This window comes from Mytilus californianus, unplaced genomic scaffold (genome assembly GCF_021869535.1).
Source record: "Mytilus californianus isolate M0D057914Y unplaced genomic scaffold, xbMytCali1.0.p SCAF_7, whole genome shotgun sequence".
Taxonomy (NCBI): domain Eukaryota; kingdom Metazoa; phylum Mollusca; class Bivalvia; order Mytilida; family Mytilidae; genus Mytilus; species Mytilus californianus.
This window is the reverse complement of record NW_026262723.1, coordinates 61,724,879-61,747,350: the sequence shown is the minus strand read 5'-3', so window position 1 is coordinate 61,747,350 and position 22,472 is coordinate 61,724,879. Positions and strand designations below refer to the sequence as shown.

General features: G+C 33.1%; 1 protein-coding gene across 26 annotated transcripts in view; it reads left to right on the top strand.

Moving 5' to 3' along the window:
- The first annotated feature begins 889 nt into the window (after nucleotides 1–889).
- Nucleotides 890–22,472, top strand: part of LOC127707479 (polycystin family receptor for egg jelly-like) — a 97,784-nt gene continuing 76,201 nt past the window's right edge. For 9 of the 26 annotated variants that reach the window (XR_007984937.1, XM_052212038.1, XM_052212026.1 and 6 more), the window contains exons 1-10: nucleotides 890–1,022; nucleotides 3,562–3,651; nucleotides 4,563–4,679; nucleotides 5,848–6,056; nucleotides 8,389–8,665; nucleotides 15,064–15,162; nucleotides 16,683–16,742; nucleotides 17,765–17,824; nucleotides 18,727–18,786; nucleotides 19,981–20,040. Coding sequence is in view for 25 of the 26 variants with exons in the window: in XM_052212038.1 (XP_052067998.1) it covers nucleotides 1,013–1,022; nucleotides 3,562–3,651; nucleotides 4,563–4,679; nucleotides 5,848–6,056; nucleotides 8,389–8,665; nucleotides 15,064–15,162; nucleotides 16,683–16,742; nucleotides 17,765–17,824; nucleotides 18,727–18,786; nucleotides 19,981–20,040 (1,042 nt within the window). In the remaining variant the exon portion in view is untranslated. The remainder of the gene's footprint in view (nucleotides 1,023–3,561; nucleotides 3,652–4,562; nucleotides 4,680–5,847; nucleotides 6,057–8,388; nucleotides 8,666–15,063; nucleotides 15,163–16,682; nucleotides 16,743–17,764; nucleotides 17,825–18,726; nucleotides 18,787–19,980; nucleotides 20,041–22,472) is intronic. The other 17 variants (XM_052212045.1, XM_052212043.1, XM_052212040.1 and 14 more) reach the window with 7 other exon arrangements.

Genomic DNA, 22,472 nt, shown 5'->3' with positions numbered 1-22,472 from the left:
GACCCCCATTTTATTTTTACCTTAAAATCCTCGAAAAGTTCATAGCTTTGATATATCCGTTTTTTTTTCTAAATCTACCGGGGAAATTAACGAAAAATCGATTTAACCAATATTTTTAGCCTTAAACTGAAATAAGAATATGGCAAAATTTGAACATAAATCTATAATTAAAAGGAATTTTAAGTCTAAAGCAACCAAGGGAAATGTTTACATTTAGAATTTTAATGTTTTTGCACATAGTAATCATACTGACTTAGTTCTATAAGTCTTTGAAATTGATGTAGCTCTTATTGTTGACAGGCTGGAAATGTTTGAAAATAGGGTCAAAATCGCACAATTCGCTTTCGTTTGAGGAAACTACGAGCCTGGTGACCCGCTTTTTTCTTTGCATTTTTGGATTCAGCATACAAAGATCTACAAAATATGTGAAAATAAAAAGATTCTACCGGGTGTCCTTATTGGGGTGATCCACCTTAAGGGTTCTACTTAGGTATCTTTTAAAAGTGAAGTAATATTATGAAGTGTCAAATTGATTTGAAAATTGTTAGACAATGACGTACTGATTGTATGGAAAAAATCGATTACTGACATTCAAAGTTACTACATGTACGTATACTTTACATTTGATACCAAAGCAATATTACAAGAAAAAACACCTGTTCGGTCAAATCTTTTGAAAATGAATTGTTGCAAAAGCTGATCGCTTGACATTTAACTGGAGTTTCCAAAACAAAAAGAGAAAAGTTGAGAAAAAAAGTGTTTTCTGTGTTTTCTTTATGATTGCAACACCATTTGTAAGATAATTCTGAGACAAATTAATTAAAATGAAAACACAATATCTATGTGTGATTTTTGTCTAAAGTTATTGCAGTTTTTGTCTGTTTCAGGAAAGAGCAGTACATTTGGTGGTTATGATTCAATAGCTAGATCGTTTTCAGAAGGATTTGTGAGAGCAAGAGTTTGGAGAGCATGCTCACTTCCGAGACCTCAGTTCATCTCTGAAGAACTTCAAATGAGCTCAGGTTTAGTATATAAGATATGAAAACTTTTTAAGATTTATCAAATGCATAGACATTTATTTAGAATTTTGACTGAACAATTTTCTCTTTTTCGAATAATCCCCAATCAAATAAAACATATTAACAGAATATTAACTCTTTTTGATACATAGTACATACACGACATGTATCTCAAGTGACTGAAATCAAAATTTCTTCTTATTTCAAAACAATTACCAATCAATCTTGATACTGAGATATTGACATTTTCAGACTCACTAGCATCAGCCAAATAAAGTGCCTCGTTTTGAACATGTTAAAATATGAAGGATTTTTATTTTTACATTCAGTACATGCTTCCTCAAGAAAAAAAATACTTTCCTTTTCATATGCAGTGCATTCCAACAAAATATGAAACTCGTCTTCAACCTGCATTACACAGCCTTAATAACACAAAAAAATTATTTATCTTTATCGATTCTTTTATATCGATTTTTGTCAATTTTTAACTGATGAACCTTTATTCTAAGTTCGCTTTTGAGCTTTTGAAGATGATTTTAAATTTAAAATGAGTATGCAAATTTTTTTTTAATGTTTGCATTATCGTCTGTAGTACTAAATTAAAAGATTTTAACCTTTTCAACGTCATTATTTTCTATATCAACATCAATAAATCTTTAAAAAATTACAATTCTAGAATACCAAAATTTTTTCAGTTTGATACCTTAGCCTATATTCAAAGATCTTATCCTCTAAAAAAAGTATTTATATAAAAAAAATGCAGTTTCGATAACAATATTTCATAGTAGTCTGTATTATTAACCTTATTTCGTGGCGAATAGGAGGAGGCATAGAGACATTTTAACCATAATGGAAATTTAGGTTCCTGTAGCCGTCCCTGTTGTTTATTGCATTTCTCCAAAGATGCATGTGATGAGGACTATTTCATGCTTCTATGTAGTGTTGTGAATAATCGTATGATACCTAATTCCATAGTCACCTTCTTCAATTATGGGTCATAGATGCCTTGGGCATGAACCCACTTTTAAGTTAAATTTTCTTTAATATTTCAACTTTTTTCGCTTATTTATGTGTTCTTGCTCCCATCAATACAATCTCACAATAACAAAATATGATCGAGTCCATGGGCGGCATGTATGAACTAGATTTATTGTAAGAGTGTTTACAAGTCGAAGAAAAAGAGATAACACCATAACCAAAACGAAAACAACAACGAAAAGAAAAAAGTCCACAAAACACTGCACTGAAAACTAAGATTAAGCAACACGAACCCATCTTAAATCGGGTACAAACTAATGTACTCTGGTAGTTCCTACTACAAAAAATTGGCAATCACATGGCAAGTGAAAAACCCGGCGACAGCATGCATTCGGTTATGTCACAATTAGGTAAAAGATGACGGGACTACGCCTACAACAAGTGGAACATAGACGTGCTCATTTGTGACACATTTATTTCTAATGCTCTCAAACGTTATATATTTTGAGTTTCCAATCTGTTTGTCACGATCGTACCTTTGACGGAGATTGACAGTTTGACCAATTTGAAAATTTACAAAAAATGCCCAAATGTATATATTATGAGTTGCATACTTTTACTAATACTTACATTCCCGAAATTTTGAGGCCCCTTGGTTATAACCAGGAATTAATTGCACAAAATTTAAAGCATATTTTCTATGCCTCCCCGACAATCATGATAATTTGAAATGAATGTAACCTGGTACAAAATTAGTCTAGAAAGGGCACTTATGGTAGATCAGATGTCTTTTGCCTTCTTGGATTGTAAAAAAGCAGAACACAATCGGTCTAGATCTTTAATAAAATATGCAAATTTTTTGAGAGAAATGCAGTTCATTTGTAAGACTTCATCTAAATGAAGAAACTTATATCTTTAACAATATTATTTTGACTGATTTTACAAATACAGAATTTTTTGTTTGATTCAATTTTTCAAACTTAGGCCTTACTTTGTGCATAGCTGCTAACCTTTACGTCATTTTGGCTCTGCATGAAAGTTGTCTCATTGGAAATCATACCATATAATTTGTATTCTAATAAAGCCATATAAGAGGAAATAACTCAGATAATCTAACTTTTAGCGTCACTGGTGACATATTTTGTTTTATAGCAAAATCAAAAGTCCCGTGGCCCCAATTTTTCTGTTTATTTTCTGAAAGTACATAATAACAGTTATCAACGAAAAAGATCAACATATATTTGAACCTACCGCAATCGACTGTTTTTTAAAGAAATTTGTCTTTTATTTAAAAGTGTATAAATATGTCGAAGCTCCATACTAGGATTTAAGTAAAAACACGTATATAGGATGCATAAAATTCTAAATTATGCATCTAAATTAAACTTTTATAAAGCCCATAGAAACAGATACAAAACATTTCAAATATTCCAATTCAAACAGGCCTTTCTTACCTTCTCTAATACAGAGTTCCATTTCTTTTGGATAATTTCATAATAAGCATGAATCTTTTTATACGTGAGATCGCAATCTTTATTTATGTGTTATTCTTATTTTACATAAGGTGACTTCAAATCTGTAACAAATGGACATAACACAACGTGGGTTATTGTAAGAGTACATATTGAGCAAGGCTGGGTTTATGAGGCACAAGGTAATGTATTGTCATTGATAAGTATCATATTGTCACATCATACATGTACATGTACATCTATTATAAATGTTTTCGCCATCTTGTCTAGTTATTGATACATTTGTCGACAAGATGTCATCGCACTGAAACCGGAAGCACGTTTTCCAACAACATAAGGATCATAAGCGCTACAAGTTGTGAACTCATTGATTCTTGCAGGTTAATTGTTTGTATTGCGGGGGAAATATTGGCCTGGCAGTCCTATTATGCTTTACCAGCAAATACCATAGCATAGCTCAACCAAAAACTAAGAATGATGAAGTTCTAAATTTTTTGTATTGTTTGTACATTTAATAAATATATACCACCGACTTATAACAATCAGTGTAACCACAATATCGACAATGTCGATGTCAATGCATACATATATTGTAAAGTTTGGCAGTGTCTATAGAATATGATTATAAACATAACATTAGGATCGATGCAAACAAACGTGTTCCCTCTTTTAATTTTGTTGTTGTATGAAGTGTTTATAAATGAATGAATAAGCAGCAATAGAAACTAGCTTGTCTGGCTAAGTTAAATTTTTAATAACTTGTTATTAGGTATATAAAAATCCAATAAAAGCTGTTTTTCGTGTTGTATTATATATAATAATTGATTGTCCTGTGAGGGTATTTCTATAGCCTGTCAACACTGAGGTTGTGAGTTCGAACCCTGCATGTGGCAGGTGCGCTCGACTCCAATCTTAATTGACAATGATTGTCAGTTTTCCTGTCGAAGGGCGATGGTTCTCTCCGGGCACTCTGGATTCCCCACCAATAAAAACTGACCACTGCGAAATAACCAGTATTGTTGAAAGTGGCGTTACACACCAATCAATCAATGTTAAGGTACTTATTAAGGTAATCTTTTCTTCTAAACAACAGGTAGCGTCTTTTATGAAACATCCAGTCATCCCTTTGGAGGAGTCGTTTTTGCATTTAGTGATAGTCAAATCAGATTATGGGTTCCAAAAAGAGGAGCAGGATCGTCGAATGCTAATGGTAGGAATTATTGTTGATAAGTCAAATAATAAACTATCTCTCTTTTGAACGAATTAAATCAATAGCATTCCGTTAACAGCCATTCAAAAAGATTCGTTTATATGGTCATAACAATGGCATAGGAAAAATCCAAGCATGCAGACGTTAGATAATCCTAAAAAACAGCCTTCTTTTTTTTTACATTTTCTTGTCTAAATCTGTAATAAGTTTATTTCATACTTCAATTGGTTTATTCCAATAGGGATTGACTAATAAGGAACAATTTTCACTTACTCAAAACAGTACCGATTAAACATCTACACTTTTTCAGAGTATGAACAATATTTGATTTCTCAACATGTAAAATAGAATAAAAAAAACAAATATATATATTAGCTGGAAACAAAGTCGATGGACTCTATCCATGCCGAATCAAACACAAGACCTCAAAATTAGTATTTGCTTCTTCTCTAGCACATAGCATTTGTGAGTAAGATCAAACGGTGGGCTCGATGTGTGTATATTGTTTCCGGATTGGGTCACATGCTTTTGAGGACTCCTTATTCGTAATCTAACACATAGAATATAAAAATAAGGGGATGAAGTTTGAATTAGAAGTTTGCATTAGAAGTCCGGTTAAGAATGTCAGACTAGTTCACAGCAGGTTTTACATACATTTTAATATCATATCAACCTGTTTTCGTACTTGAGGTGAAACACCAATCCATCTATAGAGAGCGTATCACCAGATTTTCTACATAAGAAAATGCCTGTACCAAATCAGGAATACGACAGTTGTTTGATGCGTTTGAGCTTCTGATTTTGCCATTTGATTGGGGACTTTCCGTTTGAAATTTCCTCGGAGTTCGGTATTTTAGTGATTTTACTTTTTATCATACTTTACCTTGAAGAGTATGACGAAATACAAAATGTTTACACGAGGTTTTATCGCAACTTTTTTTATATGTACTTGACAAAACCGAAGTAAAACAATAGCGCTTTTATTTATTTTCTTTACCTTCAAGCCACAGTTAGGAAAAAGCTATCACCACAAGACGAGTTCCAAGTCAATGAGTCAAAGTCATTACCACAAGTGAAAATCTCATATACATTTGTATATAATTCTTTATCAGTAAATTGTTTTTATGTTAATGATAAATTACTTGTATGCTTTACGTTTTAAATGCAGGTGTTCCGTTTAATGCTATGCATGGTTGGGGAGAATTTGGTGATTTCGGATACAGCAAGACAGTTAGAGTGAGGGCATTTGTATGGGATTTTAAAAGTTTTGACCATAATCCAATCGTCCTGGAGCAAACTTCTTACATAACAAATGACAACTTTATATCTGTTCCACCTGCGTACTCTTTTCATGATAACAACTTACTTCTGTTTTCGGTAAGCGAAAATAAACTATTTCTTTACCTATTCGATTTTCTAAAACATAATTTGTACTTACGGGTGCCATATGTGAAGCAGGATCTGTTTACCCTTCCGGGGCACTCTGATCAACCCCGGTTTTTGGTTGGGTTCGTGTTCCCCAGTCTTTTGTTTTCTATGTTGTGTTTGCAAGTTTGTCTTCGACTTATGAGTTAAAATATATTAGTATCTTCCTTTTCTTTTTTATTAACGGAACATTCTGTATTATTTACGTATACATTGAGACTAGCTCTTTTAATTTTATTTTTGGAAACAAAGTTTTTACCTTCAGTTTCGGTATTGATTGGGTTTTTATGAACGAATTTTAGTTTTCATTGTAATGATTTGTGTACACCTTATTGTTTCTTGGTCTTGCAGTTTTGCTAACTCTTGTCGTCCGTCGTAAAACAATTTCAAAGACGTGGTCTCAAACTACTGAACCAATTTCAACCAAAGTTAAAGTGAATATTTCTTATGGTATTTAGTATGAAGTTTATGATTTTTATTCCGGTTATTCAACAAATATTGTCGCCATGGCTGAAAATAACATACAGGTAAAATGCATTCATTATCTTATCTTGAACACCATAAGAAATAGAGAAAACTAATAGGGTAAAAATCCTAAAAATGTCCATGACTTTATTGTTTACTTTCTCAAAAAATTATCAGATGACTCCATCAAGGAGTTATTGCCCTCAATTGACGTTTTTTGCCAATTTTTGTCTTTTATCTTTTTATAACTTTTAATGGCAACAATGATCATCAATATAAGACCTACACAAATACCAATATGACCGAAACCATTGTCTTGAAATGACAATTTTTTATTAATTTTCTCCCGTCGTCCGGCTTAAACTGCTTTAAAGATCTTCTCCTTTGAAATTATTATTAATACTAATTTCAACCAATGTGTTTATGAATGATCTTTAGGGTGTCCAGAACACAATTTAAGAATTTGATCCGTGCTGACCAACCCACATGACCGGAATGGCTAAAATTAGAAATAGGGGTAAAATATAAATAAGAAGATGTGGTATGAGTGCCAATGAGACAACTCTCCATCCAAGTCACAATGTATAAAAAGTAAACAATTATAGGTCAAAGAACGGCCTTAAAAATGCACGTTTTGTATATCATCTTTAAAACCTTTTCAATAGAGAAAATCTAACAAATGCAGATATTTTCAAAACGTCAAGATCTATCTATGTCTATTTTGACTAAAACTGTCAGACGACTCCTTTAGTAAAAAGTTTGGCTTTGTATTGCACTTAAATGGCTATTTTGACCATTTTTTATGTTTGCCTATAATCTTGTTTTAACAATTATAGATACAGGAAAATGTAATAGCAAAAAGCAGGACAAGATCTACGAAAAAGTCAACATGGCCGAAATTGTCAGCCGACTCCTTATTGAAGTTGTTGCTGTCCTTAATGACGATTTTTACCCTTTTAACGTTTTTGGAAAAACCATAGTCGAATGATAGAAACAGTAAACTTATAAGTCAACATAGTCGTAGGCTCCTTATAGGCGTTATTGCCTTTTTGTTATGAATTTTTCCAATGTTTGCATTTTGTGACCAATTTTGACCAGCAAAGAAATAAAAATAAGGAGATTTGGTTTGATTGCCAATAAGACAACTCTCCACAAGAGACCAAATGACTTATAAGTTAACAACTATAGGTCACCGTACGGCCTTCAACAATGAGCAAACCCATACCGCATAGTCAGCTATAAAAGGTCCCGAAATGACAAATGTAAAACAATTCAAACGAGAAAACTAACACCCTGATTTATGTACAAAATAATGAACGTAAAACAAATATGATATACAGCAACAAACGAAAACCACTCAATCACAAGACTCCTGACTTGGGACAGGCACATACAGAATGTGGCGGGCTTAAACTAGTTTGAAAGCGCAAACTCTCCCCCTAACCTTAGACAGTGGTGATACAGTACGATATAAGAACAAATTATAAAAATCAGTTGAAAAGGGCTAAACTCATCAGATCGATACAAAGCAGAAAGACATCTAACAAAAACACAGACCGGGCGTCTGTCAAACATGTTTAGATGGATAAGATTTGCAAACAGGTCAACATAGCCAAAATTGTCAGTTGACTCCTTATAGGAGTTATTGTTCTTGCATGACGATGCTTACCCATTCTTTGCGTTTAAGGCTAAAACCATATAATAGATATTTTTTCCTAAGTTCGCGCTTACTGAGGCATGTTAATAATACAGTTATTTATTTACCCGGAAAAGAGGTGATAAAACTGCAGACATGAAAAGGCTAACTTATCTGTTTCAGATAAAAGCAGAAAGTGGAAATAATCAAGGCTACCAGTTCTATCCAGCAGGTTCCTCCATGACAGACGGGACAACAGACAGTAATAATACAAAGTTTGGGTCATTTGTTTATGGCTTTACTGATGACAAACTTTACTATTGGACACCTAATGTCAACGCATCAGGGTGTGTTTTGTTATTGGATGGTTTATGGGGTTCACAGAATCAACAACACTGTCTGAGTGAAAGTTCAAATGACGTGGCACTGATGATAACGTTCAATGTGCTCACATTAGGAGGTATGATAAACGATTTGTAGCAATGAGTTCTCTCTTTCGGTGCTATGCATTTGAGCCAATTGGCATTTTTTGGCACCACAACCCGTATTTCATTTGCACAAAGTTATACAGTACATTACGATTGTTCCAAAAATACAAGTTAATAGTAGATTCAATATAAATATAGTTTAACAAATCAGGTTATATTTATATCAAAATGATTGCATTAATCTCTTCCGTTTGCCTATATTACATATAGCACCATATCTAGGCCCGAGTACAGGGTAATTCTGTAGTGCATTTCTTTAGAACAATAAATACAAAAAAAATTACAAAAGTCCTTCGGCTGGTGCGTTTTCTCAATTAGAATTTTTACAGTGTAGTGTGGTGTAGTGTTTGGGACAAATTAAATCAAAATTACAGAAAATTCTACCAGTTCTATCTTAAAAAATAGACAATTTTATGTTAAAATGGTCATTAATTCAGTTTGACAGATTAAGACATACATGGACTTTTTTTTTTAACTGGACCAAAATCTTGAAATTTATAACCCAAATTTTTATAAATTATGAATAAAAAATTTTGGAAGGTGTTTGCAAATAAATGCAAGTAAAACAATGTCCAATATATATAGATATATAATCGCCAATGGCAGTCAGCAGGGTTTAAGAACATCAGTTGTTCGACCTGTTAGTCAAATGCGTTTTGTTAAAATATACTTTTTCACTTTTTTGTTCTTATGGAAAATGTTGTTTGTGCTGTATTTAGACCCTTCTACTAAGAAATTTGTTTTGCATGCACACGTATAAAAATTGCGGTTTTTATCCAACGCAATCATAGGTTTGAACGTTGTTTTCAATTTAGACTTGTTTTTATTTTTTCGTTTTGGCTTGTATTATATTTGCCTTCGGGTTTATATGATCCGTTCATCCTATTTCGACTCTTTCAAAATTCAAGAGTCTATCCTAAATTGAGGTAAATTATATGGCCTTCCAAATACCGTTTCGATTCCTAACATCACTGAAGAGACATTAATTGTCGAAATCTGGATATGGTGTACAAATGTTTGCACCTCATGTTTGCGGTATACCATCTTTTCCGCAAGTTTAGTGTTTTCTGTTTGGTAATAAATTAATTATAAGATCCATTTTGTTATATCTTGTGATCCGTTTATTTGGCAATCGCCAATGGCAGTCAGCAGGGTTTAAGAACATCAGTTGTTCGACCTGCTAGTCAAATGCGTTTTGTTAAAATATACTTTTTCACTTTTTTGGTCTTTTGGAAAATGTTGTTTGTGCTGTAATTAGACCCCTCTATTTAGAAATTTGCTTTGCATGCACACGTATAAAAATTGCGGTTTTTATCCAACGCAATCATAGGTTTGAACGTAATTAATAATTCAATACCAAACGGAAAACAATAAACTTGCGTAGAAGATGGTATACCGCAAACATGAGGTGCAAAAATTTGTTCACCATATCCGGATTTCGACAATTAATGTCTCTTCAGTGATGTTAGGGATCGAAACGGTATTTGGAAGGCCATATAATTTACCTCAATTTAGGATAGACTCTTGAATTTTAAAGAGTCGAAATAGGATGAACAGATCATATAAACCCGAAGGCAAATATAATACAAGCCCAAACGAGAAAATATAAACAAGTCTTAATTGAAAACAACGTTCAAACCTATGATTGCGTTGGATAAAAACCGCAATTTTTATACGTGTGCATGCAAAACAAATTTCTCAGTAGAGGGGTCTAAATACAGCACAAAAAACATTTTCCAAAAGACCAAAAAAGTGAAAAGTATATTTTAACAAAACACATTTGACTAGCTGGTCGAACAACTGATGTTCTTAAACCCTGCTGACTGCCATTGGCGATTGCTAAATAAATTGATCACCAGATGTAAAAAATGGATCTAACATATTAATTTAAAACCAAACAGAAAACAATAAACTTGCGGAAAAGATGGTATACCGCAAGCATGAGGTGCAAACATTTGTACACCATATCCGGATTTCGACAATTAATGTCTCTTCAGTGATGTTAGGGATCGAAACGGTATTTGGAAGGCCATATAATTTACCTCAATTGAGAATAGACTCTTGCATTTTAAAGAGTCGAAATAGGATGAACGGATCATATAAACCCGAAGGAAAATATAATACAAGCCCAAACGAAAAAATATAAATAAGTCTAAATTGAAAACAACGTTCAAACCTATGATTGCGTTGGATAAAAGCCGCAATTTTTATACATGTGCATGTAAAACAAATGTCTTGGTAGAGTGGTCTAAATACAGCACAAATTTTCCAAAAGACCAAAAAGTTAAAAAGTATATTTTGACAAAACGCATTTGACTAACAGGTCGAACAACTGGTGTTCTTAAACCCTGCTGACTGCCATTGGCGATTGCCAAATAAATTGATCACCAGATGTAAAAAATGGATCTTACATATTAATTTATTACCAAACAGAAAACAATAAACTTGCGGAAAAGATGGTATACCGCAAACATGTAGGTGCAAAAATTTGTACACCATATCCGGATTTCGACAATTAATGTCTCTTCAGTGATGTTAGGAATCGAAACGGTATTTTGAAGGCCATTTAATTTACCTCAATTTATATATATATATATATATATATAGACAACGAAAATCAAAGGTCGATTACTGCTTTCACGGACCATCACCACGGCGACAAAATGTTTTATTACCTCAAAGTATGAATATGGAGCATTGTATCAGAATAGGTGACCATTGATAAAGTGTAGATGTCTTTTTTTTTTATTTTTTATTTAATATTAGATATGCATCCTAACAATTTCTTATTGTGTCTGTAAGTCTGTGTTCTCATGGAATCGATCGAAAATTCTGTTTTGAATAAACACCAATACTTGTAAATGAACATATTGATGAAAAGTTGCAACTTACGAGGACTAAATTTTTTCAAAACTGAAAAATAAAAATATGGTTCTGTAGAAAAATTGTTCCGTTTTCATTAATGTGTTTTCAGCTATTTATGTTCTTCATTTTAATAAGTCAGCCCTAATTGAGAATTGTTACTTTATATAAGGAACTGTTCTCCATTTGATTGGATGGACTGCCACAAATTTATCATTTTCAATAATATACTACTTCGTTTCCATCACTTCGTCTTTAAAATGTATATATCATATTCTCCATGGACACTTTTCGGAAGTGCCATAAGTAGTAGTACAATATGATGATTATTTTCATTATTTATTTTTATGTTCTTTGGTATAGAAATCTTTCGCCTTTTCACCTATAGTACGTGCGATTATCTAGATTGAAATCCTCTATATTACTGTGTCACTAATTAACCAATTCTTCCTTTCAGCATCCCATTATCGTCCACTTGAATGACCTTTTTTAACTAAGGGCGTATTTGTTGCCTAGAAACTGATTTCGGTTTCTGATAGGTTTGATAAACCTCCTACATGTATTTGATGTTCCATACCGGTTCCAAACTAGTTCGAAGCTGAAACTGGTCTTGAAGTTACATTTGTTTCTTGAAAACCAAAACAAGTTTTCGAAACTTATCAAACCTCCTCGTGTGATTTGAACAGTTTGACAACCCAATATCACACACACACACACACACACATGCACACACACACACACACACACACACACACACACACACACACACACATATATATATATATATCATGCTGCACTTAACAAAAATGAAGTTGAAATATTCCATAACTTATCTAAAATTGTCTAATTAAATGTTAATACTTTACGTAAATAATAATCATAATTATCCTGTAAATAATTAATAGCTTCCTTTTGGAGAAAACTATTCTATATCATATTCGGATGTGGGTATTATCCATATATGTTGAACGCTCATTTATTTTTTAAATATAAGGAAATATGCGGCTCCTAAATAGATGACAACGTATACACCATTGTGAGCAATCAATGTGTTTTCTATTTCAATGTTCTCCATCGATGCATAGTTCATTTCATTATTTTGATTTTACTGAAAAGAATTATGATATTAGATGATACACTTCTCCAGTGACAATAATATGTATAAAAAATGTATGATTCATTTATATGTAATAATGAGTATCAACTCTACTAAACTATTCTTAGGACAGATCAATAAAATACTATAATCTATATATATAGCCGATATCCCAACAAGACTATACTATCGAACTTTTAGTAATTGTAAATATCTAGGGGTATCGAAATTCGATTATGTTGTGCTTAGACAATCCATAAATAACTTCGGTCGGATTTATGACTTGAACTTTTCCTTCTACCATTCAGTTGTTGATTATTAGTTCTCGTCTTGTATATGCATGAACTAGTTCTACAACTAGGAGTGAATCGACACCCATTATGCATTAGATAATCATATACAGGTGTTGGCTTTTCAAAAGATTTGTCTGATCTCAGAATCTGCGTTGCTAGAACGAAGTGCGGAGTCCGGTAGCCTACCGTTTGATATATATTAATGCATTCTTTAAAGATCAATCTCCGCTACGTTTCACAAATATCCGGCCAAGGAAATGTTTTCCTACACAAACCTACACAAACACACCGACAAAAAGAAAATATACATTAACATTAACAAAAAATAAACCCGAAAGAAAAACCGAACACATATGTATTGGTACCAAATCTTAACCTAAATTAGAAAAGATTTAACACACCGGTGATTTAGAAAACGCCTCATTTCGAAGGTTTATATAATATATCGCCGCAAACAAATCCTCAAAAATACATCAATCGTTTTGCTTAGCCTTCTTTTATGACTCGACTTCAATTTATTTGCGGCATTGACTACTTAGTATTCTGAATGGATGAAAAACCAATGCCAAAAATACCCCAAATAAACTGTAGATATATAATTAAATGTAATATTTTCAGTAATTGGTATAATTGCTTGTCCTAATATTACAAGTTCCTTTTGGGAAGCTTTACAACATGACCCACATTTTTACTGCTTTTTACTGGACAGACACCCTGAGTTAAAGTTTTAACGTGCTATTTCACAATGAAGACATTTTATCCTACACATTTTCTGAAATCGAGCGAACCAATCTTTGCCCTTTCTTCTTTGCCACGTGCTTAGCTGGGAAGCAGCAATTACCAAATATACGACTTTGGTTCAACCCGGTCGGAGACTGAACTCACGATCGACCTTCGGCACTCATGGCGAGCACGCAACCTACGAACCATCAAGACGGTACAATACCTATCAAAATATTAAAGTTATGACTCCTGAATTCCCCCCTAACAAATGTAGTTTTTATCATGTTTTTTTTCAAAAATATAATAAAAAGTATGGGTCACGGGACTCTTTTTACGCTACAGGTTGTGCAAAATTGTCAGATTATGCATGGAAAATCCAATTTTGTGGGATAAAAAGAAAATTAAACCATAGAATTTTAAGATAAAATATGCTTTTAGATAAGAAAAAGAAAAAAATGGGGTCACCGGACTCGTTTGGTTGCTTCATAGTAAAAAATGGTAAATTCATAACACATTCTATTATAACAGTTACTTTATCTGAGTTATCTCCCCTTATATGGCAAATTGAAAAACAAAAAGGAATCAAAAAAAATATTCTGTTTTTCGTAAAACACAGCCGAAAAATATGATAAAACACTTACTTTTCTATATTAACATGAAAAGTCTTACACCTGAATTACATACTTATCTCGAAATTTGCACATTTCATTTAAGATCTAGACCGATTGTTTTTTGCTTTTTCAAAATCCAAGATGAAGGAAGACACCCCAGCTACATTAAAAAGAAATGAACGTTCATAACTTAATATTTTAAAGTGTTCATTCCGACTCATAAAGATTTTCTTGTTTTCATAATTTGTTTTATTCAGAAGAAATAATATGCAAAAATGCTGACATCTTATAAATTATATATGGTCCGTCCTTTGACCTTTGATAATAATGATTTGACGGAAATTGCAACGTTCGAATATTTGAAGACCTGGCAATTATCATCCAGCTATAGCTCTCATTTACATGGTGGAAATAACGAATACGTAGATTTCAGTTACAAATCAGCATCTTACAATTCTTCGAGTTAACTTCAAACATATATAACTGTATACAAAATAATCATACAGTTATTTTTTTCGGTTCATTCAAAAGGTCAAACATTGAACAGAAACATAACGGGTACCATCACGGAACTTTGCGTAAAGTTGTAGTAACTATTGTAATGGTTTATTATTTTTAGATGGAGAGGGTTGATTACAGTATCTCTGCATTTCAACAGTTCAATCAAACTTACCGTAAAAGTATTTAGAGTGCATCATTTTTAAGTTCCCTTTAATAGATTATATACAATTGATATGTACAGTTGAATATGTAAATGTCTCCATTGGTTTCACGTTTCTCTGTAGAACCAGCATGTGGAGTGTTTCCATGTTCAGGTACATCAGACAGAGGACAAGAATGCAACTGTACGGGAAGTGAAAAGGGAGAACAGTTCTGTGATAACGGTAATGATATTATAAATCTATATAGAACACTTTTAATCATTCTTTAAATGTCAAAAATTCAAACAAGATAAAAAGGAATTCGTAACTAGTTATCATGCAAAAACTCAGATTATTTAACAAAGCAAATCAAACCATACAAAATCATTTTAAGCATGCACATTCAATGATAAAGGTATTATTAGATCTAACAATTTCAGATATTAATAAAACAAAAACGGGAGTGAAAAAATCGGATTTAAATGAACATCTAAAATTTCCCCAGAGACAATTATTTGTACTCATTTACAACATATATTTTTATACTTAAAACAGAAAATACAAAATGTCCGATTGAAAAAGGATAGGCTCATATAAATATTTGGCGACAAATAAACAAAAGTATATTTTTCATGCACATTACGTCTGAAAACATAATTATATCTGAAACGTTGACCTTTTTCAATGCAAGGATGACCTGCAGTCGTTTCTTTTGGGACATTTTGAGAACGTGCGTAACAATCACTTGTTTTCCCCATATCTAAGATACAACAAATTTTACAACAGTGGAAAGGTTGTCATCACCAACCATATCACAAAGTGACGGTATGTTCGATTTCATATATGCTGATTTGAAATCAAAATACTGTTTTGTAGTCACACTAGACTAAATATGGACAAAGGCCTTTCTTTAGTGTAAAATGTACTTGCTCGAAATTTTGTTAGCTTTCAGAACAGATCCCGCCTTTCATCATTGTAGTATAAATTGTCCCCTTCGGGGCTCAAACTTATTTCGGTGCTTTGTGACAATATGACGGAGAAATAAAACAATCGATATATGCATCAACCAATTAGTGTTTAGCGGCGAAACTGAAAAGCTGCGTACAAGCGACAATTTTATAGATTTGAATGTGATACACATAAAAAAAATTTAAAAAAATTTGATGACTGACCAAAAGCATCAGGTGGTACTATAAATAGAACCATATTCCTCTACAATGATATACAAAGGGGATGCCCAAAGGCCTTTCTGTTATATTTATCAAATTTAACAAACGGAAATGACCTGAAGTCAATTTGTGTTACTAGTCCTGAACATGTTAAACAAAGGAGATGACCTCTGGTCAGTGAGGTCTGCTTAGGTATACAAATGTATACCGGAAGACATTGTTTTCGCAATGAAGGCCAAAGGGTATTTAAACAAGTTTGACACTATTTTAAAATTTATACTGAGGCTGGTTTTGGGTTTTTGTGTTTAAGCAATTTATTATTTTATACCAATTTTATACTACTAGTACTTATTTTCAACTTTTCTTAATAGCCTTTTTTCAACTCCCTTTAACGTCGATTAAAAAAGGATAGGCTCATATCAATATTTGGCGACAAATAAACAAAAGTATTTTTCTCATGCGCATTACGTCTGAAAACATAAATTATATCTGAATCGTAGACCTTTTCAATGCTTGGATGACCTGCGGTCGTTTCTTTTGGGGCATTTTGAGAACGTGCGTAACAATTAATCACTTGTTTTCCCCATATTTCAGAAGCAACAAACTTTACAACAGTGGAAAGGTTGTCATCATCAACTTCATCACAAAGTGACGGTATGTTCGATTTCATATATGCTGATTTGAAATTTAAATACTGTTTTGTAGTCACACTAGACTAAATATGAACAAAGACCTTTCTTTAGTGTAAATAGTTATCAAAGGTACCAGGAATATAATTTAATACGCCGCGTTGCGTCTACGTAAGACTCATCAGTGCCGCTCAGATACAATATACTTGCTCGAAATTTTGTTAGCTATCAGAACAGATCCCACCTTTCATCACTGTAGTATACATTGTCCCCTCCGGTGCTCAAACTCATTTCGGTAATATGTGACAATAGGAAGGAGAAATAAAACAATCGGTATATGCATCTACCAATTAGTGTTAAGCGGCGAAACTGAAAAGCTGCGTACATGCGACAATTTTATAGATTTGAATGTGATACACGTAAAAAAAATTAAAAAAAAAAATTGGATGACTGATGAAAAGCATCAGGTGGTACTTAAAATAGAACCATATTCCTCTACAAAGATATACAAAGGGGGATGCCCACAGGCCATTCTGTTATACTTATCAAATTTAACAAACGGAAATGACCAGAAGTCAATTTGTTTTACTAGTCCTGAACATGTTGAACAAAGGAGATGACCTCTGGTCATTATGGTCTGCATTGATATACAAAGATATACCGGAAGACATTGTTTTGGCAATGAAGACCAAAGGGTGTTTAAACATGTTTGACACTATTTCAAAATCTATACCGAGGCTGGCCTTGGGATTTTGTGTTTAAGCTATTTATTATTTCATACCAATTTTAGACTACTAGTACTTATTTTCAAATTTTCTTAAACACTTTTTTTCAACTCCCTTTAACGTCGATTAAAAAAGGATAGGCTCATATCAATATTTGGCGACAAATAAACAAAAGTATTTTTCTCATGCGCATTACGTCTGAAAACATAAATTATATCTGAATCGTAGACCTTTTCAATGCTTGGATGACCTGCGGTCGTTTCTTTTGGGGCATTTTGAGAACGTGCGTAACAATTAATCACTTGTTTTCCCCATATTTCAGAAGCAACAAACTTTACAACAGTGGAAAGGTTGTCATCATCAACTTCATCACAAAGTGACGGTATGTTCGATTTCATATATGCTGATTTGAAATTTAAATACTGTTTTGTAGTCACACTAGACTAAATATGAACAAAGACCTTTCTTTAGTGTAAATAGTTATCAAAGTTACCAGGATTATAATTTAATACACCAGACGCGCGTTTCGTCTACATAAGACTCATCAGTGACGCTCAGATACAATATACTTGCTCGAAATTTTGTTAGCTATAAGAACAGATCCCACCTTTCATCACTGCGATATACATTGTCCCCTCTGGGGCTCAAACTCATTTCGGTACTTTGTGCCAATAGAAAGGAGAAATTAAACAATCGATATATGCATCTTCCAAATTGTGTTTAGCGGCGAAACTGAGAAGCTGCGTACATACGACAATTTTATAGATTTGAATGTGATATATGTAAAAAAAATTAAAAAATTTGATGACGGATGAAAAGCATCAGGTGGTATTTTAAATAGAACCATATTCCTCTACAATGATGTCATTATGGTCTGCATTGGTATACAAAGGTATACCGGGAGACATTGTTTTGGCAATGAAGACCAAAAGGTGTTAAAACATGTTAGACACTATTTCAAAATTTATACCGAGGCTGGCCTTGGGATTTTGTGTTTAAGCAATTTATTATTTCATACCAATTTTAGACTACTCCTACTTATTTTCAACTTTTCTTAAAAACTTTTTTTCAACTCCCTTTAACTCCGATTAAAAAAAAAATAGGCTCCTATCAATATTTGGCGACAAATAAACAAAAGTGTTTTTGTCATGCGCATTACGTCTAAAAACATAATTATATCTGAAACGTAGACCTTTTCAATGCTTGGATGACCTGCGGTCGTTTCTTTTTGGGCATTTTGAGAACGTGCGAAACAATTAATCACTTGTTTTCCCCATATTTCAGAAGCAACACACTTTACAACAGTGGAAAGGTTGTCATCATCAACTTCATCACAAAGTGACGGTATGTTCGATTTCATATATGCTGATTTGAAATTTAAATAGTGTTTTGTAGTCACACTAGACTAAATATGGACACAGGCCTTTCTTTTGTGTAAAATATACTTGCTCAAAATTTTGTTAGCTATCAGAACAGATCCCGCCTTTCATCACTGCGGTATACATTGTGCCCTCCGTGGCTCAAACTCATTCCGGTACTTTGTGACAATAGAAAAGAGAAATAAAACAATCGATATATGCATCTACCAAATTCTGTTTAGCGGCAAAACTGAAAAGCTTCGTACATGCAACAATTTTACAGATTTAAATGTGAAACACCTAAAAAAAAATTAAATACTGTTTTGTAGTCACACTAGACTAAATATGAACAAAGACCTTTCTTTAGTGTAAATAGTTATCAAAGGTACCAGGATTATAATTTAATACGCCAGACGCGCGTTTCGTCTACATAAGACTCATCAGTGACGCTCAGATACAATATACTTGCTCGAAATTTGTTAGCTAAAAGAACAGATCCCACCTTTCATCACTGCGGTATACATTGTCCTCTCCGGGGCTCAAACTCATTTTGGTACTTTGTGACAATAGGAAGGAGAAATTAAACAATCGATATATGCATCTACCAAATTGTGTTTAGCGGCGAAACTGAGAAGCTGCGTACATGCGACGATTTTATAGATTTGAATGTGATACATATAAAAAAAAAAAAAAAAAATTTGATGACGGATGAAAAGCATCAAATGGTACTTTAAAAAGAACCACATTCCATTACAATGATGTCATTATGGTCTGTATTGGTATACATAGGTATACCGGAAGACATTGTTTTGGCAATGAAGACCAAAGGGTGTTAAAACATGTTCGACACTATTTCAAAATTTATACCGAGGCTGGCCTTGGGTTTTTGTGTTTAAGCAATTTATTATGTTATACCAATTTTAGACTACTCGTGCTTATTTTCAAATTTGCTTAAAAACTTTTTTTCAACTCCCTTTAACTCTGATTAAAAAAAAAAAGGCTCATATCAATATTTGGCGACAAATAAACAAAAATATTTTTGTCATGCGCATTACGTCAGAAAACATAATTATATCTGAAACGTAGACCTTTTCAATGCTTGGATGATCTGCGGTCGTTTCTTTTGGGGCATTTTGAGAACGTGCATAACAATTAATCACTTGTTTTCCCCATATTTCAGAAGCAACAAACTTTACAACAGTGGAAAGGCTGTCATCGTCAACTTCATCACAAAGTGACGGTATGTTCGATTTCATATATGCTGATTTGAAATTTAAATCTGTTTTGTAGTCACACTAGACTAAATATGAACAAAGACCTTTCTTTAGTGTAAATAGTTATCAAAGTTACCAGGATTATAATTTAATACACCAGACGCGCGTTTCGTCTACATAAGACTCATCAGTAACGCTTAGATACAATATACTTGCTCGAAATTTTGTTAGCTATCAGAACAGATCCCACCTTTCATCACTGCGGTATACATTGTCCCCTCTGGGGCTCAAACTCATTTCGGTACTTTGTGACAATAGGAATTGAAATTAAACAATCGATATATGCATCTTCCAAATTGTGTTTAGCGGCGAAACTGAGAAGCTGCGTACATGCGACAATTTTATAGATTTGAATGTGAAACATGTAAAAAAAATTAAAAAAATTTGATGACGGATGAAAAGCATCAGGTGGTACTTTAAATAGAACCATATTCCTGTAAAATGATGTCATTATGGTCTGCATTGGTATACAAAGGTATACCGGAAGACATTGTTTTGGCAATAAAGACCAAAGGGTGTTAAAACATGTTCGACACTATTTCAAAATTTATACCGAGGCTGGTCTTGATTTTTTGTGTTTAAGCAATTTATTATGTTATACCAATTTTAGACTACTCGTACTTATTTTCAACTTTTCTTAAAAACGTTTTTTCAACTCCCTTTAACTCCGATTTAAAAACAAATAGGCTCATATCAATATTTGGCGACAAATAAACAAAAGTATTTTTGTCATGCGCATTACGTCTGAAAACATAATTATATCTGAAACGTTGACCTTTTTGAATGCTAGGATGACCTGCAGTCGTTTCTTTTGGGACATTTTGAGAACGTGTGTAACAATCACTTGTTTTCTCCATATCTAAGATACAACAAATTTTACAACAGTGGAAAGGTTGTCATCATCAACTTCATTACAAAGTGATGGTATGTCCGATTTCATATATGCTGATTTGAAATTAAAATACTGTTTTGTAGTCACACTAGACTAAATATGGACAAAGGCCTTTCTTTAGTGTAAAATATACTTGTTCGAAATTTTGTTAGCTATCAGAACAGATCTCGCCTTTCATCACTGCGGTATAAATTGTGCCCTTCGGGGCTCAAACTTATTTCGGTACTTTGTATCAATATAACGGAGAAATAAAACAATCGATATATGCATCAACCAATTAGTGTTTAGCGGCGAAACTGAAAAGCTGCGTACATGCGACAATTTCATAGATTTGAATGTGATAGACATAAAAGATAAAAAAAAAGCATCAGGTGGTACTATAAATAGAACCATATTCCTCTACAATGATATACAAAGGGGGATTCCAAAAGGCCTTTCTGTTATATTCATAAAAATTTAACAAACGGATATGACCTAAAGTCAATTTGTGTTATTAGTCCTGAAGATGTTAAACAAGGGAGATGACCTCTGGTTAGTGAGGTCTGCATTGGTTTTCAAAGGTATACCGAATGACATTTTTTTCGCAATGAAGGCCAAAGGGTATTTAAACATGTTCGACACTATTTTAAAATTTATACTGAGGCTGGTTTTGGGTTGTTGTGTTTATGCAATTTATTATTTTATACCAATTTTAATCTCTGCTAGTGGACAATCTGTCCCCGAGGATTCTACCAGTCCGGTAGCCTAACAGCATGAAAACTAGTAGAATAAAAATTATTATACTGGATGACACGCTGCCCAGGATAAAAAGGTGTCAATCGGATGTTGTCAAGGACACAACAACACCGATTTTATCAGGTGTCCCCAGGATCATCTTAAATGATGTAATGAAAATGACACATGTGCAGTCTTCTGAATCCTCATTGTACTATAAAAATTCAGACAAGTTTGTTTATATTCGGCCCTGTACTGTTCAACTTTCAGATATTTTAGATTTCAATGACAACCACCAATATTGCTCTATTTCCAAATGCAACCGTAAAAATTGTAAAACCTGTGATATACTAATATCTGATACCCACTTTCAAAGTAATTTAACCACCAAAAGTTACAATACACACAGTCATGAGGATTTGAATTGCACTGTTTCCAATATTGTGTACGGTATTGAATGTACTCTTTGTGGATTGATCCACGTCGGGGAAACTCGACAAAGACTCAATTTTAGAATGAATGATCATTGGTCTAATGTAAATGATCCTAATAACAACAAATTTCTCTATAAACATTTCAATCAGCCTGACCATTCTATTGTTTCAATGAAAGTCCGGATTATAGAGAAAATATATCATTCAACAAATGACCCCATATTGAGTACACCATATTGTTTACAAAGAGATGACTTTTGGATAAGAGAGTTGGGAACAGCCATTCCCTATGAATGCAATGACAAAATTGATGTTGTAGGTATTTTGTCTAGTCCCAGGTGTAGTACTGTCAATACAT